The 21541-nt window shown below is 39.1% G+C and overlaps 2 protein-coding genes across 2 annotated transcripts in view; one reads left to right on the top strand and one right to left on the bottom strand.

Annotated features, from left to right (window-relative positions):
- Window positions 1-21541, top strand: part of LOC139730716 (26S proteasome non-ATPase regulatory subunit 11B-like) — a 286575-nt gene that overhangs the window by 208396 nt on the left and 56638 nt on the right. The gene's annotated exons all lie outside the window — the stretch shown is intronic.
- On the bottom strand, window positions 888-3868 carry LOC139730707 (uncharacterized). The gene is made up of 2 exons (XM_071641572.1): window positions 2632-3868; window positions 888-2074 (listed from the first exon to the last, which is right to left on the bottom strand). Exons 1-2 carry the CDS (start codon window positions 3033-3035, stop codon window positions 1132-1134), a joined length of 1347 nt encoding a protein of 448 aa, XP_071497673.1. The 5' UTR covers window positions 3036-3868; the 3' UTR covers window positions 888-1131.

Raw genomic sequence — 21541 nt, 5'->3', positions numbered from 1 at the left:
AAAAACTCGAATACTAGCAACTTTCACTGTCGTCAATACGCGTAATCTCGTGTTCACTGTAGGACCCTATTCATTGCATTCATACCTGACCCTCATCGAACTGTTATTGTTGACCAATAACCATTACAGCTTGCGTTGTGCTTATCGGTGTTTCATGAAGCAAGATAGAAACTGCCCGTTTCTATAAAAGTTCATCCTCCCTCTAAAACAGGTATGCTCATCACGGTCACTTTACGCTACACATAATCTATATGTCGTCCAAACACGCACACACACATACACACACACACAGCTATAATTATGTATACGTATATATCGTGCGAGAAGAAGAGCATTCTCGCACTGAATAATAATGAAGGAGCTACACTGGTTGTGTACACAGTCGAGGCCCCTTCCCGCTCTCTCTCTCTCTCTCTCTCTCTCTGTACATTATATATATATATATATGTATTATATATATACATTGTATGTATATATATATATATATATATATATATATATATAATATAATACTTATATATATAATACGTACATAGATACAGAGAAGTATCACTATCAGAAAAATAAGAGCATTCAGCATTTTCAAGTCTTTAATCTTCTTTATTCCGGTATATCTTACACTGGTATGGCAAAAAGTTGGCCATCATAAAGTGATACTAATACATTACACTGAATTATAAGTCATATTTAAGTCATATGTATTGATCAAATTATGCAGGGATGCATTTTGTATACGTAGTACATGCAAAATTGTTGACGAAGAGTTATCAACGCAGTGCATAGATGATCATTGGCATTGGTATTTTTAGTTCAAAGCAACATCATAATTAAACCTGGAATTCCTAAACGTGCAGTTATTCAACTATGAATGAAAACGAAGGCTGATATTACAAGTATTTTATTTCCATCATGTAGTAAATCAAAAGGCTTGATGCCCCTTCAAGATCTGACAACCTGACGATTGCACTGCGATTACACCGAAATAAGTAATGACTTGTGAAATACAAATAAGATTTAGACGAGTCATTGCAACTATGTCATCTTTTATCTAACTTTTCGATGGCCCTTAATGATCGCTGCCACGCGATTGCCATTTATGATTCAGTACCAGTAACAGTTTGACGTCTAATGTTACTCCCTGTGCACCTTCTGTCGATGATCCCCCATGTCCTTCTGGCTAGTAAACACATACCGGCATCCATCGCGTTGGCATCTTCCAAGTCCTTTCATCTGGAACTGAGGCATATGTTCACAAGGAGCAGCGGAGTTGGGGGTGGCAATGACCTCGAGAAACGTAGCGAAGTGTCCCGGGAAGTCCTCTGATGGCTTCGGCGTAGGGAAATTACGCAGGAGTTGCATGTCATCCGAAGAGAGTAGAGGGGGGTTGTTCCGGCAATGCTCACAGTTTCGTTCATCACACTTGGTGAAGATCACCATGCCTATCCTCTTGTCCATATGCTGCGCCATAAAAGAGTACTCGTGAGATAGGTCACTTTGTCGAAGCCGCCTCCCCGAGCCGTTGATGACTTCTTTCACTGTGGCAAAGTCCTCGCCATAGGGTTGCGGTGGTGCTCCACTGGGCTCTACCAACACAGTGATGTCCTTCCCAGCAAACTGCACATTCCTCCAGTAGCTGTCCTTGATTCGCGACATTGCTGCATCGAAAACCGCATTCTCTTTCGCGAGTTTTTCTTCCGCTGACAGCCTCTGGCGATGTGGGGGACATGTCTCTCCCGGCAGCGTTGCTGGCAAGTAAACTCCCGTCAGAGCGCGAGTACATGGCGCCCAAACGTGCTCTACTGGGTTCAGAGCCGAGTCACCCGATGCGTATGAAGTCACTACCATGGCGTCCAGGTTCATGTGGTGAAAAAAGCGGGAGTAGAAAAACTGGTTGACTGCGTGATTCGGGTTGAAATCCGGGCCGCCGTCCACGAGGAGAACAAGAGCCCGCTTCCCGCTGGCAACTTGGTCGGCGACCCTCAGGTGGCGTGCCATGTCGCTCATATGCGATGCAACGTTGTTCGCAGAGTGGGGGCTTCGTAGGATGACTGTAGCTCTGCTCTTTTCAGGCATTCTGTAAGGCGCAAACATAATGAGAGGAAAAGAGGAAAGAAAAGTTATTGAAAAAAGTAGAATTGACATTAAAAAAAGTTCATGTACATGTAGCATATATCTCATCAATAATATCAATATAAATATATGCATACATTATACCCCGCCAAGAAGGAGCACCCTTCTCCCATATTCTGAAGAAAATGCCTTTAGGGGTGTATGCACATTATCGATAATAACAATAATGTTTGAACGAGAAGATCAATAGCAAAAATACACACAAGCAATTTCATTATAGCGTTTGTAGGGCTTTTTTACATGTTCCACATGAAATAGATTAGACACTGTTGCACGCATTTTGCATCATGTAGGTCACGAGATCATGTTCAAATCAGAAATACATGTATTGGCGAAGATACAACGTATCATACGATGAAGAGCGCATTTTGTTTTCGTTTCAAACAATAGTTAATTCAATTCCATCATCCATCCTTGATTACAATTGAAAAATTCAGTTACTTTTGCTAGCTGTGTGACATTTTAAATGTATTACAAAGTATTCTGTAAAATTTAACTTACTTGAATCGATCTCGCCCAAGATGGTCCTTCGTTGTCACCGGTACTTGGTGTGGTTCCAGCTCCAAGTATCCTGCTGGCGTTATCAGGTACCCGGGGTTTGGGAAGTCGTGATCGTTGTACACTGGACAGTCGGTCGTCGGGAAGAGGCGGTTGATCTCTATGCGCCTGTCGACGGCCAAGGTTTCGTCGCCTACTCTGACTTTGTTCTTATTGTCCGCAGAATACAGAAGTGCTCTCTGTCCAAGTTTCGCTGCCATCTCTAGGGTGTAGCGCACGCGCGTTGAACAGAAGTGGCTGTTGTCGTTAGGTTTTCGGGCCGAGTTGTCTTTTCTTGGAACGCGAGCTTGGATGAGCCCCTTGTACGATGCCGCTGAACGGGTGCCCTTGTTCGGAGGCTGCATCATCCGGGCGATAGTTCGACGACCTGAAGAGAGACAAACATGAAAAATAACATTTAGTTGACATATAATATATATGTAATATGAAAAAGCAATTACATTTTTACCTTTTACTGAATTACTGATATTTTATCTTCATTTATGAGGTACTACATGGTATTGAATCAATGACATGGCATATTATCACTATACAAGTCAGAAGTCTCACTAGGAACAGGCACACTTACAGAGTTTGGGATGAGCTTCCTTCAAGCCTGGGATTGTCGCGAGGAGATGATTTCGCAGTTGCGGTACAGAGGTGCCGCAGGTACCGATCTCATTCTGTCTGCGACGGTGAGCCTTGAACCCGTTGCTCTCGATGAAAGATGCTGATGCTTCTATAACCGCAGGGAATTCTTTGTGAAGGGCTATACGACCAGGCCGGTCTCTTTTCGTACGCGGCTCACGTGGCTTACGGCGCTTCGGACTAATATCCAGCCAGCTAATGTCGACCTTTCTTCTTTCCATGATGATGAAGAAGGAAGTACGGAGTATTCGGGAGCAGAGTGAGAACGTGTGTATCGTATGAAAGTCAGAGGAAGACTGTTTCAAAGTGGTGTGCGTTTTGGATATATTATCATCTCGTTGTGTTTAATCGCGTGTGACGCCATTGTTCATGAACCCATTTACGGTAATCCCACTCGCCGCGACTGTGAATGACGTAATAAACAATGGTTTCTGTGTTTTTTTTTTTCAAAAGGGCACGTTATAAGCGCTTCGGCACACGAGCCTTTTGTGAACGTCCCTCACAAATTTGTTCTATTGTATGAAGGAGGTATGAGAATACCTCCTTGATTGCATCAAGCGTCTCTGGGCAGACAACAAAACAATCACAAATCTCTCACTCTTCTCTCCCAGTCTCTCTGTCTGTCTCTCTTTCTCTCTTTCTCTCTCTCTCTCTTGCAGGATTCCAGGTTATTTTTGAGCTCTTGACATTTTTCTTTCTCAGGTTTATTGCATGTATACATGTACATACGCCAATACGAGGTGATAGAGAAATAAATAAATGATAAACATATCAATGATTGTAATTTCCATGTATTCAGCGATGTCCATTGTAAAGGGGGGGGGGGGGTTATACTTGTATATTGACGTACCACAGCATATATATATAATATATATATAATATATATACTAAGAGCTTGCTTCCAAAAGGTGCTAAATCCATTGCAAAGTGATTGCTTTAGCTCCTTTATGGAAGCAAACTCTTCATATTATGTTGATGGAGTGAATGCAGCAATATAAGTAGAACACATAAGTGGACATTGGAGGAAAATCCGACATTCGGATTTTAAGGTTATGAATATTTGACGTTTCTGCACAGTATGAAGAGAATTTCACAAATGTCAGCTTCTGATAAAGTACAAACCCCATAAAAGTACAGCATAATTATGTTAAAGGTAACACCTATAGGCTATAATACCCCTGCCTTCCAACAAGACTCGAGTTCTCTACTACATGTATTAAGCGACAAGAGTGAATATAAGTTTAATTTCATTTCTACTATTCTTCTTTATGTTCTACGCATGTGACATCACAACTGTTGTATAGTCTGCTCATCCAACGGTGGTGGCAACTTTTGAACTGGTTGTCTGATTTACCTCAACTCAAATGTCACTGATATGTTTCATAATAATGAAGCATTCTCTCATGCAATTCACATGTTTATGAAGTTTAATTTGCCCTTTAGATAAAGTTCGATGCAACGCACATTCATGTAACTTGCCGGATCAAGTACCGTTATTTCAATTCAATCTTCATGAAATCTTATAACGTTCTTTTGCATAGAATATAACAAACTGCAGTTTTCACAAATTGTGATGACGACAAAATTTTTGTGTCACATCATCACACGCTTACTCGCAAAATATGTGTGCTGTGTGTTTTCGGGTTCTCTGGCTGTTATTTTACTTAGTTGTGATAAGTTTGGCAGAGAGAGGTGGAATACTGAAAAAACATGAAACTGAAACTTGTCTTTCGTAATTGGAACGCTGACTAAAATTTAAGCCTTTTGACTAAAACGTTGACTAAATCTATTGCCTTTTATATAGCAACTCTGCCCAAAAGCAGCACTATACGATCACCTGTGTAGGAGTTCTGAATAAAAGAACCCGGATAACGCCATTGCTATATGCCATGCGCCAACTGAACTTTCCGACAATGAGGGCTTCGTTCGTAAACGGTGAATGGAGCCACTATTATTTGCGCTAAACCTTTGATGCGGGAGTGGAAGCGATGAGGCGATACTTTGGAGTAGGCCTATAGAACATCCGCAATGCTTCTGCTGCTTTGTCTATCAAGGAGGGACTCAGTTTGTCTGTTGGTGACAATGGGCAATTAGGCAATCGTTATTATCAGACATCTGATGGTAATCATTTTAAATGAGGTGGCGGCGATCGTGATGAGATGAAAAAGACCTGTTTTTTAATCCATACGTGTGTAGCATGTATAGGTCCACGCTGTCACTCTTCCACACGTAGCGTCCCACTCTCACCCCCCCCCCCCCCACCCCCCACACACACCACCTCTCCACTCATCTCAAATCTGCTCTAGCATGTCTCGGGACAAATTCTCACTTTGAACGCGCTATACATGATGAGTTCCGTGGCTCCTCTGGTTTCACACACATAACACGGAGTCAACAACGTAGTAACTCCTATTGTACCGTGGAAATACACGATGTACGTCCATGATTGTGCTCTATCGCTAACTTATCAGATCTCAGTTGGGACCAGAACGTTTACTTTGTTAAAATTGAAACTAAATTCTGTTTTTAGTGTGTTAAATGGCTGAAATAATGCAAAACAAGGCAAAAATCTTACGATCGTACGTTTGACTAACTTGCAGGTGTTATAAACTGGTACCGCGGTAATTTTGAAGTGTTAAATTACAGTGAACTCTCTTCGAAGATTTGTTGACAGGTGATCAGCAGTAACTGTTCATAATTTTCTGACGGTGAATTGCGCTTTCTACATCGAACCAGGTGGTGGATCTTTTCCACCCCACCCCCCCCCCCCCCCAACCGAACCATAAGGTCAAAAAAAAATGTTACATTGGCGGAGAATTAAACCCGCCCGACCCTATGTTTTTTTTTTTTCTTTTTTTTTTGTGCTATCAATATCAAGTACAGATGGAATCTTGTTGATTGCGATCACGATCGCAAAAACCCGAAGTGGAAACGGCTCTGGGGATATTGGATGTACGAGAGAGAGATCTAGCCAAGGAAGGAGGTCATGTCTCACTCTCAGACCTCCTTGATCTAGCTAGCGCCTCGCATAGCCTCGCTTGATCAGTACAGTGTACGTCATCTGTTTCCAACACGGACGCGTACTCTATCAAGATTAGATACCAGTTTATACTTTTGCATTCAAACTGCAATGTATTGTGTACAGTTTTGCCATAGGTTTCTTGTGTGGAGAATTTACACGAATCTGTAAATGTGGGACTGTAAAAGAGATCGCCGTGTGCGATGAAAAGATCGTACACATGGGTCAATTTGCATCTATCTTATCTAAGTCAAAATGGTAAAATATGAAGTGAAAACATTCAGGATAGGGATTTCAACATCTTTAAATTCTGTGAAGGGGTATAATTCCAGTAATAATATCGGCCTCATAAATGATTTGTAGAATAGATGAACACTGCACATTAATTGCATGGATGCCAAGTTCAAAAAATGTTGTGAGATTTTTTGAGAGTGAGATTTTCACAAAGAGATTTTCCCCAATACTGAGAAGATCTCTTTGGATTTTCATGACTCGGCATCTCGGCATGCGAATGTGCGCGCGAGCGAGTGTGTGGGAGGGGGTTTTCCCCCTGTGGCTCCCACAGTACGGAGCTTTTTCAATTTCTAGCTCTTAATGGTGCGATCAGGTGCATACGTAAGTGACTATTTTTTACTTATTTTGAAAGACAAAAGGGAAATATACCTTCAATTGCAACTATCACTTTAATCTTTTGAGCTATTCCCATTATTATAGGCCCAAGTTGCAGACTTCGCCCGATGCGTGAGAAAAATGGGTGTCATGCGTGAGATGGTTCCAGAATGCGTGAGACTTGGTAGCTCTGCACTTGGTGCAGCAGTTGTAACTGTTTACTGAGCACTAACAGCAGAGCCAGCAATGAATGGGTCTCCAGCGGGACAGGTGTAAAGGATCTACGGAGCAATAGGGTTACAGTAGCCTCCTGCTGGCTGCCTGAAATCAGGGCTGCCAACACTGGAAACTAGTTGAGAGTGAGACTCCCATAGGCCAATGCTATGATTTAGGAGTCAAAAATGAGATCAATAGAAATGCATGCAAATGAAATAAAGTTTTAGAGTGAGAAAGGACCAAAATGCGCGAGTCTCACGCTCAATGCGTGGGAGCTGGCAGCCCTGTGAAATGAAGCTATACAGTCTTGATTTGGGTGTAGTATGTTGACTGTTTATTATTATTAATATTACACAGGAACCATCACTATGCGAAACTTTAGTTCAATGCAGGTTTATCATGGAGTTATCTGGTTAAAAAAAATAAAATAAAGAGTCTTCATATGGGATTTGCTGGCATTTGACGATAGAATTTACACATCTTAGAACTGTTGTAAAAACTACAGTCATAGTCAACCTTGCCTATTAAAGCCGAATCTGTTATAAGACTGAAGAAATAGCTTAGATTTAAAGAAAATTTGTCTTTAAAACAATAGAAAATAAAGAGAAGAGAACTTTATAAGACCGTTGACTTATAGGCAATTATTCGACTTAATATGCAAGTTCGATTTAGGCAAGGTTTACTGTACTAGTTTTATTTTATTTGATTGATTTATTTTTTTTTTTGGGGGGGGGGGGGGCGGGGGACAGTCGCCGAAGGGGGGTACTCGATCCGGGGGAAATTTTGGGTGGGACTTACTAAAAAAAAAAAAAAAAAAAAATCCCTACCTACCTACCTACCCCATTTTTCAGTGACCCGTTGATCCAAGAGTCCAATGCAACACTTTTTTTTTTTTTTTTTTTTTTTTTGGGAGGGGGGGGGGGGGGGCTTAAATATGACTTTTACAAGTAAAATACAGGTAGCAAAAAAGAAAAGAAAAGAAAAGAAATCCGCCCGCCCGACCCTACTTGAAAATCTCATGTTACGCCAATACAAGTATTACAACTTTTTTTTTTTTTTTTGGGGGGGGGGGGGGGGGGGGGGGGGGCTAAGACGCGTTTACGTTTGGCAGTGGATTATCGGCACAGCTCGGTCATGCATGCGCAGCTCAGCAGATCCAGGCCGTTCCCCACCTTCTGATATCAAGCACAAAAGCTTCCAGCCGCAAGGGTATATCCGGGTCATTGTTGTAAAGGACAACCTACGGTGGGGTAGAGAGCACCTGAATTGGCTTTTATGTCAAGAAACAGTTTGTATATATCGTTTGTAATAAAATGCAAACACAATAGAAAACATTAGGCTTTACAAATCGAGGTTGGCCCCGATGAAAAAATTACAATTAGTGACCCGACTGATGTCACCTTTCGGTATAGCTTGATATAAGAGAATACCTTTGTATTTCGCTTGGCGTTCGGTGCTGCAAACTTCCGCTAGGGCTTATTCTCTTCCGTGGTTTCTCATTATTACTAGTTTGGTACGATTTCTTTCGTTTAATGTCACTTTATTCGTTACCTTTATATTTCGAAGTATTTAAAAGTGATTATTTTAAGTGTCTGGCACTGTACATGCATTGTCGTAACGGCGATTTCTCCGCTTTGCTGCAGTATTTCGAAGGAAGTTTGATCCCAGCTGTGTGTGATCTTTTGTAGAGTTTGTGTTGTCGGGGATGTTGTTTGCTTAGGTGCAGTTTATCTCGAGTGGCATGTTGGTCATGTTTCTGAATGTTAATAGGACAAGGGCCGAATGATCTGAGTGATGGTGATGATAATTACTGATGCTGGTGTGAAAGACAGATTGCTGAGCATACTTCTTCTTTCCCCTCCGGCCATGAATGATGACAAAAAAAAAATAAAAAAATACATACACCTCACAACAAGAACCACGTGCTAGATTGCAACCTTCGTAAAGTTAAATATAAATGTTCATTACCAGCAAAGGGGGAAAACACGACGGTAAATACAAGCGAAGAGATTCTGTATGCAGTCTCTGGTCGTACAAGAAACTTGTGGAAATTTCCACAAAACCAGGTGCCAGACCCCACCCAGGTGCCAGACGAAAGAATGCGCGCACTGGAATAAACAGCGTGTAAATATAGCCTGGAAATATCGATCGAAGAACTAGCTCGTGAGTTGAGTTCAAGGAATCATCGCAAAGATCATGATTCTATAAGCAACACATGCTTCTATAGCCTTTCTTTTGACCCATAGTAGAAATATCGAACAGTCGATTACACTTTGAATTATAATAGTGTGCTTGATCGAGTATCTTAAATGTTTACTGAACTGTAGGAAGGGATTGATTAATCACTCGATTAAAAACTAAATCACAGAAATATATGAAAGGTCTCGTATGCCGAGACAAATTCACTATCCGGTTAGACAGTGGGAAGAGATTCTATCACCTCCCTGGGTGTCGGGAAATTTTCACAAACTCCAGGATCACCCCTCCCCCTGCCAACTCCAACATGTTGCTCCCAAACGTGCATGGTGAATGCATGTCGTCTCGATGTCACCGTTAGGTACCCGAGGCTGCTTTGTTTTTGTCTTGGAATATTGATTCATTTCTTGTCATGACATGAGTGTATATTAATCTTTTTGCATGACTACGTAAAAATTTATGATACTAAACTCGTCTTTTTTTTTCCCTTTCAGTCCAAAAGTATCATGACGTTTCAATTGTTCAGAAGGTCTGCTTTTGATAACTCACAGACTAAACACCCTTGCCTGTTCCCAGGCCCTAGCTCCACCCAATCAGCAATCTACAAACGCGCGCAAATTCTGCCATGTGGTTTTGCCAGCCAGCTGTCGGAATGTGCTTTGAAGTTACATGGCAGCCTGGCCTGGCTGGCATGAATGGGTGTCAAGTTTCAATCAACATCTGCTGTTGTTTTATTCTTTCACCTGACAGAAACACGGAAATCAGAAAGGTGTAGGCAGGGAGGTGGAAGAGAGAAGAGGTTTTTGTTGTGTGTGCGTGTGCGTGTGTGTGTGTGTGTGTGTGTGTGTGTGTTTTCTCGTTGTTTTTTCTTCTTTGTTTTTTCCAATGGGATCGAGGCCAAGGCGGGGAAAGATCAGAGTGAAATGAGTACAAGTACACAGTGAAAGGAGTCGGGTAGAGGGGAGATGGAATAACCAATTACCAGAAGCATTTTTAAATATTGAAGTACCATTATGTGAAAAAAAAAAAAAGAATGCTACACCTATTTTAGTGTTCCTGACAAGGCGTAAGGAGCGTGGTAATAGTCCTCCTGAAAAATGAAACCCTGATAATTGGCCTCAAATATGCTATTTCTCTCTTTTTCTCAACCTCAGCTGTTTATCAACTTCACTTTCTCTCTTTTTTTCCATTAAAACCTTGACATGCAAGTGATTTTTTTTTAATTTTTATATTTTCTGATTTTTTTTTTTCTGTTCGGGCAAGTGTTTTACACTAATTTGCAAATCTGCTTGCCCGATCGGGCAAGTGATTAAAAAAAGTTGTGTAGCACCCTGGTTTATGATGGTGCCTCAAAAATGCTTAGCTTAGAACGAATCGACCATTAATTAGGCCTGTATTTGTCACTACTGAAACGTTTGTTTGGAGAATAAAAAAAGAATGAATAATCTACATGTTCTTCACTTCTTGTGAATGTGTTGGTGTGATTCAGTACGGTGTGCGTGCGTTCATAAATAAACATCAACATTTCCGAGGCCTGTAGGCTGTATGTCTTGCCCCTGACCCGGAAGACAATTCAACCTGTCACAAAACAGTTACAAAACGTAGTGATGATGAATGATGATAATGAAGTAATGATAATGAATATGATATATAATACAGTAATTGAAATGTCGTATTACTTGGGGCCCTCCCCAAAGTGACATTAGTCATGCGATTAAAAAACAAGACGGACTGTTGGCCAGTCAAAAATTTTGCGGACTAGCCAAAATTGAATCTAACTGATCTGCCTGGCTAGTTAAAAAGTTAAGCGCGACCCCTGAAGAACCATTTTTCATTTCTGATTGTAGAAAAAAAAACCCAACGTTTATTAGTATTTGATCAACTTACGGAGCCAAATGTTACAGTTTATCATTTTCGAATGTAAAAGCAAACAACCGACATTGGTTTCAGCATCTTACGGAGCTGAATGTTATCTTTATTCATTTCCGGACATGAAAGCAAACATCCGCTATTTATCTTAGCATCTAACTGAGCCGATTGATACCGTTAATCATTTCCAAATGTAACAGCAACAATGTGTTATTTTTTAGCATCGTATGGAGCATGATATTACCGTAATTCATTTCCAAATGTAAAAGCAAACATCCGACATTTATTTTATTATCGTATACGGAGCCGAATATTACTGCTGTCCACTTCCGAAAGTGAAATGAATCATCTGACAATTATTTTAGCAATGTACTTAACCGAATGTATACTGTTTTTCATTTTTGAAGGTCAAGGCAGAGATCAGACACTTAGCTAACCATATAAAACGCAGCTAAATGTAACTGTTATTCATTTTGAAATTTTATAGCAAATATCCGACATTTATTTTAGCATCGCATGGAGCAGAATGTTACTCCCATTCAATTCCAAACGTTAAAAGAATAAAACAATCGTCTGACATTTATCTTGGCATCCTCCGGAGCCGAATGTCATTGCTGTTTACTTTCGAACAAACAGGCAAACATCCGGCATTTATTTTATCATCGTACGGAGTTGAATATTAGCTATTTCATTTCCAAATGTTAAGTCAAAATCGTACATTGATATCACCATCGAACGCAGCTGAATGTTACTGTTATTCATTTCGAAATATAAAAGCAAACATCTGACAGTCATTTTAGTATCGTATAGCCCGTATGGAGCAGAATAAATACTGCAATTCACTTCCGAACGTAAAAGCAATCATCTGACATTATTTTAGCATCTTCCGGAGCCGAATGTTATTACTATTTACTTTCGAAAGTAAAAGCAAACATCCGACATTTATTTAATCATCGTATGGAGTTGAATACTATTGTTATTCATTTCCGAACGTCAAAGGGATCATTTGATATTTACTTCAGCATCTTCCGGAGCTGAATGTTATTGCTATTTACTTTCAAACGCAAAAACAAACATCCGGCATTTATTTCATCATCGTACGGAGTTGAATATCATTATTATTTATTTCTGAACGTCAAAGCAAACATTCGACATTTATTTCAGCATCTTTCGGAGCCGAATGTTATCCTTATTCATTTTCGAACGCAAAATCAAATATCTGACATTTACGCTGTTCATTTCCAAAAGTACAATAAAACATCCGTCATTTGTTGTTGTTTTTTTTTTTTGTGTGTGTGTGTGTGTGTGTGCCCTGGTTTTTGTCACCACAGAACCCCAAAACAAATGAATTAAAAAGAGGCGGAGATGAATATCATTATTATTTATTTCTGAACGTCAAAGCAAACATTCGACATTTATTTCAGCATCTTTCGGAGCCGAATGTTATCCTTATTCATTTTCGAACGCAAAATCAAATATCTGACATTTACGCTGTTCATTTCCAAAAGCACAATAAAACATCCGTCATTTTTTTTTTGTGTGTGTGTGTGTGTGTGTGCCCTGGTTTTTGTCACCGCAGAACCCCAAAACAAATGAATTAAAAAGAGGCACACTAACGACAAAAAGAAAAATGGCACGTCTTGGATCACAGGGGAGCGACGTCAAGAAGAAAAGGGGCAGGTGTAAATTGTATGGCCTAGAGAATATCGTTTTCTGCCACATTCTGGGGGCATCACGACCAAGAGCATCGACGGCTAATTTTCGAGGTCTGCTCAGATAATGGCACGCGAATTTTATTTGTTACGATCAAGAATTCTTTCTTGCCAAATCCGATAGTAGTATTTCATGTAGATAGCGTCAAACACGGAAGGGAGGTAAGTTTCATGTCATAATTTTAAGGAATACGCGGTCAAATAGAGCATGTCAGTGATGTGCTTTCCGTGGAACGCTCGATAACCCTTCCTAATTTCCGCCTTTTCATTCTTATTGTACCACAACACAAGCACCATTTTATAGCCTCAAATACGATGGAGAGTTCATTTCCCATTCGCAATTCCAAGGTACACAAGCACTGTAGAACGCAAGAGCATTCCCTTATTGTGTGTACACTGTGGATAGATCGTTCAAAAGCGCGTTTTGGAGGAGTAGAGTCGCAATTTCTTTAGTGGATTCGCGAACAATAGCGCACGATCTTTCCGTGGAACGTTCAAGAACCCGTCCTCACTAAATCGGTAATGACTTTGTTCTTGCCCGTTCCGCAAACAATAGCGAAATTTCCGTTAGTTTTCCAGCGGAACGGAAGGTAACGCGCCTTTTGTTTCATTTAAGTACCCCGTTCAGAACGCGTTCAGAACGCGAGCAGAACTGCAGTGACTTAATTCCCTGACGCCTAATTATGTTGACAAACATGCATGATTGTGCACATGAACTTTGAAGACAACAATAACAAATTGCATTTTTTGCAAGTTTGCATGTTATTGTGAAGGAACAATGCATGTCTCACTGCATGAATGAGATCTGTCAATGAAAGTGGTCAAATCATCAGGCCAGCTTGCACGACTGCAGATTCGTGTGTAGGGTTTCTTCTAACCTTTTATGATTCATAACCTTCAACATGGCCACGTTGTTGATAATTTGGTCTTTCCCATGAAAGCTAAACCATTATCCATTTTTCTCTCTTCATATTCATGACATGGTTTGTCACTGGGAGCTGTTGTTGAGTATGAATAGAGAAAAATGGACTGTGTGGGTTGGCCTCTGTGGGAGCGACCAAGTTATCGGACAGATGGCCATGTTAAAGGTTCTTGACCATAAGATGTTGGGATGCAGTGTTCTGCGATGTTCACCCCTCTTGTCGGTGTTTCAAAGTATTTGTGGGTCTTTTACTCTTCCTCAGGTGAACCTTTTTCATGTTCCCTAATGCTTTGCCTTCTGTGTTACTGCATCAAAGGTGTTGATCCTCTTGCATGGGTAGGAGACACTCAAACCAGTCTTCCTTTTAGCTCTTGACTCTGGTCCAAGTGGCAGCTCGATCCATGCTCTAGTCCTGCTAATCTGGGTTTCTGTACTGGGAAAATGCAGGCACTCACCTGGTCCCTGCGGGCCTCCTCATTGGTGAAGAATCAGACAGCCTTTGTAGCTGTGCAATTCACACTGGATCATTCTCCCACTTTTACACACAAATGGATGTAGTGCACCATGGAGCCCACCAGGCATGGAATGCCAGAGAATACAAAAATGTTTAAAAAGAATAAGTAAATAAGAGATGTAATGTATGGATGTGTACAAAGTGGGAATGCACTGATTGCAGTTGTATAGTAAAGCAAAGTAGTCCACTCTGTTCAAAATCACATATGTATTGCTCAACCCATTGGGCTGCTTCCATGCAGAAACTTCATGACTGTTTCCTGGACATTAAGTCATGGTCTTCCCGTACCATCTCAAACTGAGTGGAGCCAAAACTGAGTTGTTACTTATCTCATCCCAGTTTAGGCAGCAACCGGGATCTCAATCTCTGTGGATTTGGCTGGAGAATGCTTCTCTTCCTTTGTGTGAGGGATCTTGGTGTTAATCTTAATAAGCATCTTACTCTCACTAATCACATTCGAAATGTCCACTGGACTATAATTTAAAAGCTGAACAAGGCCTCTAGGACATATCTGGCCTTCTTTAGAGACAGGAACACTAAACTCTTCAAAAATAGCCAAATTTTTGCGTCATTGCAACACATCATACAGTATTTTCAGTGACTGAGAATAATACAAAATTTTGTAATGACAAAGATGCGACTAGTGAAAAATGAACATATATACACTTTTTTAGAATATTTGAGAACTTAAGTGAAACTCAAAACTTCATTTTTTCACCAAAGTGAGCATTTCTCATGGAATTGCCCTTATGCATTATTTCAATGTACGTCCAGAAAAAAAAAAACACCTTTTTTAAGTCTTACATAAAAACTTGATTGCCAGTAAACTGCAAAATCTCAATGCAAAGCAATTTTTTGTTGCTTTAAAATGTGTAACTTAAGAATTTTGTAATTATCTCTAATGAATTGAAAAATATGTGTTCAGACGTACACTTTTTTATGTACGTTTGAAACAACTTTTATGTACGTCCGAAACACTTTTCATGTTGACTTCTTACTGTGCTCTGGAGCCCATTGAAAACAACCTATCAAGTTTACATGTTTAAGGAATACATTTCTGTACCTAATCCTCTTGTATACATAGGTTTATGAAATTCAATCAAATTTTAATTATTTATTATGTAACCTAATTCTGTCCTCGTATGTGTGTACACAAACAAGTTAGGCTGAACAGAAAGCGTGGTCTGAAGTTGATGTTGTAGAATGTATGAAAACCACCAACAGTAGGGAATGGTCATGTATCAACATTAAGAGAAATTCTTTAGGCAATGTGTCTTTACAAGGACAGATATTGATTATTTGGTTACTTACATAGAGCAGAGAAGGTGGCTTGTACGAAATTCCCTCTTAACCCGTTGAGGACGGTTTGATTTTGCTTCAACATGCATTTCCCATAGACACTTGCCCGAGTATACTCGGGACTCATCCTCAATGGGTTAAATTTTGGCCAAGACTGAGTATTTCAGCTCCTATCACCTTGCGATCACACTGCAATACTACAATGTACTGTTTCTTACCATTTTTGTCAGCAGGTACTGTTTACAATCCTAATCCTGTGACCTGAAGTTATCATCTGCATCTTCATGCATTTTGATTAAACAGATATGGACACACAGCCTGCAATTGATTATGTATTTAGACAACAATAAACATTATATACATCATTGTTACAACCTACGACCTCGTAGACATGGGCCATACAATGTTCATTTCACTTTGGTTAGTTCCTGAACCTTTTGTCAATTTTCTTGACAAAGCTACGATTGCATTCATCTTCTTCTTCTTTTTTTTTATCTGTTTCATGGTCTACTGTAGTATTTAATATCATTCGGTGTCATATCATATTTTTTTAATTTAATGATCTACACCAATGCCGCACACACTGGCACTGGTCCGATGGTCCAGGGCCAGTAAAAATTACTGTCGGACCAGTAATTTTTTTAAGGAATGGACCAGTAAAAGATGGAAAAACTGGGTACCTACTGGTCTGACAGACCAGTCCGACCAGTAGAAAAAAAGGGTTAGTGTGCAGCCCTGTCTAATTTGTGATTTATCTTCATGCATTTTAATCATTCATTTGAAAGTTACAGGCTGATGTTGCTGCTGAAGGAGTACTGGAGCAGGTCATGTCATTACAATGGTTATGATAGTGTTAGTGATAATGATAATAATGACGATAAATATTTCAGAGTGAATAAGATTTTACCATAAAATAAATTATGCAACAAAAATACATTGCACACAGCCCATAGTTTGGCAGGTACTCAATAACATTTCACTAAATCTGTTAAAAATTCTGTTGAAAAAACAACAATAACAGGCCTTTTGTAGCTTGCCAATTAAAAGATGTTGATTCCCAGAATATTTTCAATAATGCAAAACTGCCCATTACATGTAATTATGTGTTTTTTCTTCATACATTACCGTGTATGTTTCTGTGAGCTTGACCTCCGCGAGAGGAGGAGATTGTTTTGGTTTTGGCATGGGCTATGTAGCTCCATGGTGTGTGTGTGTGTACGTGTGCATTAAACGTTGTGCATTAAACATGATTGAAACGTTTATTGTATGGTGAGAAGAAATCTGGGTGGAAAATTTTGATATTAGTTTTCGATCAGTAGGAGGAAGGTTCTTATTTTTATGTGATTATGAATGGTCTAGATTGACATTGACAAATCCAGTTCCACCTTTTTATTTAGAAATGGTTAAAGGACAAGTTCACCTTCATAGACATGTGGGTTCAGTGAATGCAGCAATATTAGTAGAACACATCAGTGAGAGTTTGAGCAAAATCGGACAATCTGTTCAAAGGTTATGAATTTTTGAACTTTCTGCTCACTCAAGGCTGGATTAGAAGACTACTATAGCTTGTGATGTCACATGAGTACAATGATATAAAGAAAGAATAAAGAAAATTCAACATATTTTTACTTTTCTCGATAACAAAAGAACACTTGACTTCTCTCTTTCAGAAGGCAGCGGGAATAATATTACCCTTAACATATGTCAGTAAGAAGTCAAAGAAATGTGCACTTTATTAAAAAAGTAAAGTTTTGTGAAATTCTCTTTTTATTTTCTTTATATGGTTGTACGCATATGACATCATACACTGTAATAGTCTTCTCATCCAGCAGTGACTGCGCAGATACTTTAAAAATTCATAACTTTTGAACGGATTGTCCGATTTTCCCCAAACCTTCACTGATGTGTTCTACTAATATTGCTGCATTCACTCAATCCACATGTATATGACGGTGGACTTGTCCTTTAAGGTATGGCAGGAAATAGATAAATGTAGGAATTTTGAAGATGAAGTGATGAATCCAGTTATATTTAATAATAGAAAAATATCTATAAAAGGGAAGAGTATTTTTGATTGTGATTTATATGAAAAGGGTGTTTATAATGTACATCATATTTTACAAGGAGGTTTTATTAAACCCGTTGGGTATTTTCGAAATTTAGGTATCATGGGAAATGGTATATTTAAGATAAATGATATTTATAATGTTTTTCCAGAAAAGTGGAAAGAGTCCACAGGGAGTGTAAAGTTTCAGCAAATTGATGTATTAAATTATGATATACAGGTGAAGATTTTGGGTAAGATATTAGAATTTCAAAATATTAAGTCAAAAATAGTGTATGAGTATTTTGTTACAGCTTTACAAGAATTGTATACTCTAGAAATAAGATATGGTGAAGTGAAGTATGATTTCAGTGATAAGGAAATGAGAAATTTATTTCTTAGACCTAGAAGCACGGCTTTACTTAGTAAACATAACTAGGGAATTTCAGTTTAAGTTGTTACACGGGGTGATATATACAAGGGAACATTTGTTTAAGTTTGGTTTTGTGAATGATAATCTTTGTTCTTTTTGTCAATTGGAAAGGGAAACTTATTCACATATATTTTTTGATTGTGTGAAAGTAAAGCCGATATGGCAGTTTCTTATTGAGTTTTATGATTTAGTTGAGTTAGAAGAATTAGAATGGAGAGATATCTTTTTGGGTTTACGAGGTAGTTCAAATCGAATCAAATGCGTGAATGCCTTGATAATTTTGATGAAAATTGTAATATTTCGGTCAAGAGAACAAAATAAGTTACCCAAGAGGGAAAAGATAAAGAAATTTGTTTTGGATTTTATAGAGCAGGAAAAGAACGTTGCGGTTAAAGCAGGTAAGCTTGGTTTTCATTTGCAGAAATGGGAGCAGTTGAAACTTTCATAGAGTCAGATGTATGGTCAGTTTAGGTTTTAGCCGTATTAATGTTTAGGAATCGGTATATGTATCAGCATATCAGAAAAAAAAAATGATGAGTTTTGTTCGGTTAAGTAAAGAATGCTTTTTTTATACGTTTTAGGAACTGCTGTATTCTCAAGAGAGTGTAAGAGAATTTATATAATGAAGTGGATATTGAGCAATCTGATCAAGTTGATCAAGAATTTTTTTTTCCCTTTTAAGAGTTATACTTTATCTGATATATTTATGTATATAAAATAGCGTGTGCTCCGCCAAAAAAGAAAAAAAAAGAAGGAAGTTAAGTGAAAAAGTGATTGAGTAGCACACATTTCTTAGTCGGTGTGTGTGTGATAAGGCACATTCGGATTGGCTTGATTAGGCTGATCAAAATAGCTTTTTTCTGAGAATTATGCAGATTTTTATGTCATTTCTCTCATAAAAACACGGTATGATTTGGTAAAAGGAATCAAATATATCGTACTGTATGTTTGAAAAATGATTTAGCAGCACAAGAAAGAAGAATACCGCTGCTTTCTTTTTTGTTGGTGGACGTATTAATTTTATTGTTAAAATGGATTTCACATTGAATGAAACTCAAATAAAAAAATATTATAAAACAAAAAAAAATTACACATTGTCAGCACCGGCAAACTGGCAATGCTCTCCTTCTTATTCCTGTATTTTCGTTATTTACGGGTCAATTTTTTTTGTTCGAATTGTAAAATGGATGACCATAGAATTTCTCAATAGAATATAAAATTGAAAACTTTAGAAAGGATAGAGAAAATTGAGTTCACTTTGAATGGTCTGCCACAGGCAGATATCCTTATCATGCTCTTACGTAATACGACAGCTGCTGTAGTCATTAAACCCTGGCTTGGCCTCCAGGTTTGTCACGCCTGAGCAGAAAGTTAATTTGCAATGGACAAATACTTCGACTCCTAACTCTCAAACGAATCGTTAGGGGGGTATGGCACCCCATCAGCTTCGTTAAAGTGGGGTCTCGCCTTAAACGAGGGATTGACGGCATGTGTAATCACACAAAGTTGATATCAGAATTCTGGTTCTGTAATGCAAGTACATACTTATCATGCCTGAATATTGTTACATATATTAAGGCAGCTGATAATGCACAGACCCAATGTACAGTATTTTTCATGTTCTGAAGCTGTTTTATTCATTTACACTGGTAATGCTGACATGATAGACAAGTGCTATCATCTGAGAAGGGCCTAGGATTAATCATTTCTTTTTGCATTTATTATAAGTGTTGTTGAGGGCGTATATACTGTACGTCCGAAACGGCGGTCGTGTATGTCCGAAACTGTACGTCCGAAACAAAAAAAAAACATAATAATTTCCATGTTAATTGTTTAAATTGCTAATTCTTTTTACATTTCTACATCATTTCACGTCTACATTATCTGATGTAATGTGAATTTTTAGAAAAATATTACATACTTCACAGAACTTTGTGACTGAACTTATTGAAGTCAGAAAATTCACTTTTTCTGTGTACGTCCGAAAACATGTTATTTTTTAATCATTCCAAGGTCATTAAGGTGTTGATGTGATTTTTTCATAGTTACTTGTTTTCTACTAAACACTTGTCATGTCATGTCCACAAAAAAGTTTCATATGTGATGCGCTCCGTCGGAATGAGTCAAAAGTCTCAAAAAATGAAATCGTAGTTATGCCTATATGTGAATTCTAAAGACTCTAAGCTTCACACTGATATATAAAACAAATCATTTCGACATCCCTATAGGCCATAAAAACGAATATTAACTATGCTTATGATGTCAGTCCAATTTCTAAATAACGGAGAAAATCGCTCTCAAAGTTCAGGCTATGTTCGAGCTCACAACCTGTTTTTTTCACGGGACGAAACAATACAACGGTCCTGCTTAGCGACGGCGTTTACGCTCCATCGCACGCACTACCGTATAAGGCGATAGCTTGGGTGTGTAAGATAATTAACCAATCGCAGGAGAGGTCTATCATTAACGATTCTGACCAATACGGCAGCCCGAATGTAAACTTTGGTGCATTTGTGTCCGTGCCGCTGCCGCCGCATGAATGAGTCGGCACGCGTTGTGTCGGCTGTGGTGTAGTTTGCCGCAAGTTTTTAACTCACAAACAATAGGAAACAGTAGAAAAACTAGAGAAAAGCACTCTGAGAGCGCAGACCTCCGCCAAGCATGCAGCTCATTTCCACCACTGATCTTGTTCTTCCATAGAGATTTCTATACGTAGGCCTACTTATATAGGATTGTGTGCTGAAAGTCGCCCAATTTCCCAATATAGAAGCCTTTGTTACGTCATAAACCCTCAGCTGCACGGCGCGCCTCGACATAGCAGAAACTAGAGCACGCACTTTAGTGCACGCATTCAAACCTCAAATACGCGCAGCCTGAACTCCCAAGTTCATTGACCCTACTGCCAAAATATCAAAGATCCGTCATAAATTCCCCCAAAATTCTCGGATCACTACCAAAAGTTAATCGTTTGTTACTTGTGTCATTCTCAACCTTTCGTGGAAGTTTCATCCAAATCTGTTGACTACTTTTTGAGTTATTTTGCGCACGGACAAACGAACTAACGAACAAACCAACGGTAACGAAAACATAACCTCCTCCCTTGGCAGAGGTAAAAAGGCATGCAATGCGTATTACGAGAAGCGTCTTTTAGTGAGGGCGTTGATCGCTTCCATTCTCCTCCCATGTTGTTGTCAATGGAAACTAAAGAGGATGAGTTTGGCAAGTACCAATACCTAAATAGAACCTGAGAACCCATTGTAGGTGGGGGTTCAAAAGACAGCATCGGAAGAGAAAGTCAATGAAGTTGATTAACGATAGTCGTCTTTTGAGATCGTGTTCTTTGCATGTACTAAAAACCCTCAGATTACGCACATGGTCGTAATGTTGTAGAGA

This window comes from Diadema antillarum, unplaced genomic scaffold (assembly GCF_040938485.1).
Source record: "Diadema antillarum isolate AM-2024a unplaced genomic scaffold, OU_Dant_1.0 seq00000329_RagTag, whole genome shotgun sequence".
Lineage (NCBI taxonomy): Eukaryota > Metazoa > Echinodermata > Echinoidea > Diadematoida > Diadematidae > Diadema > Diadema antillarum.
This window is presented reverse-complemented; position numbering and strand designations above follow the sequence as displayed.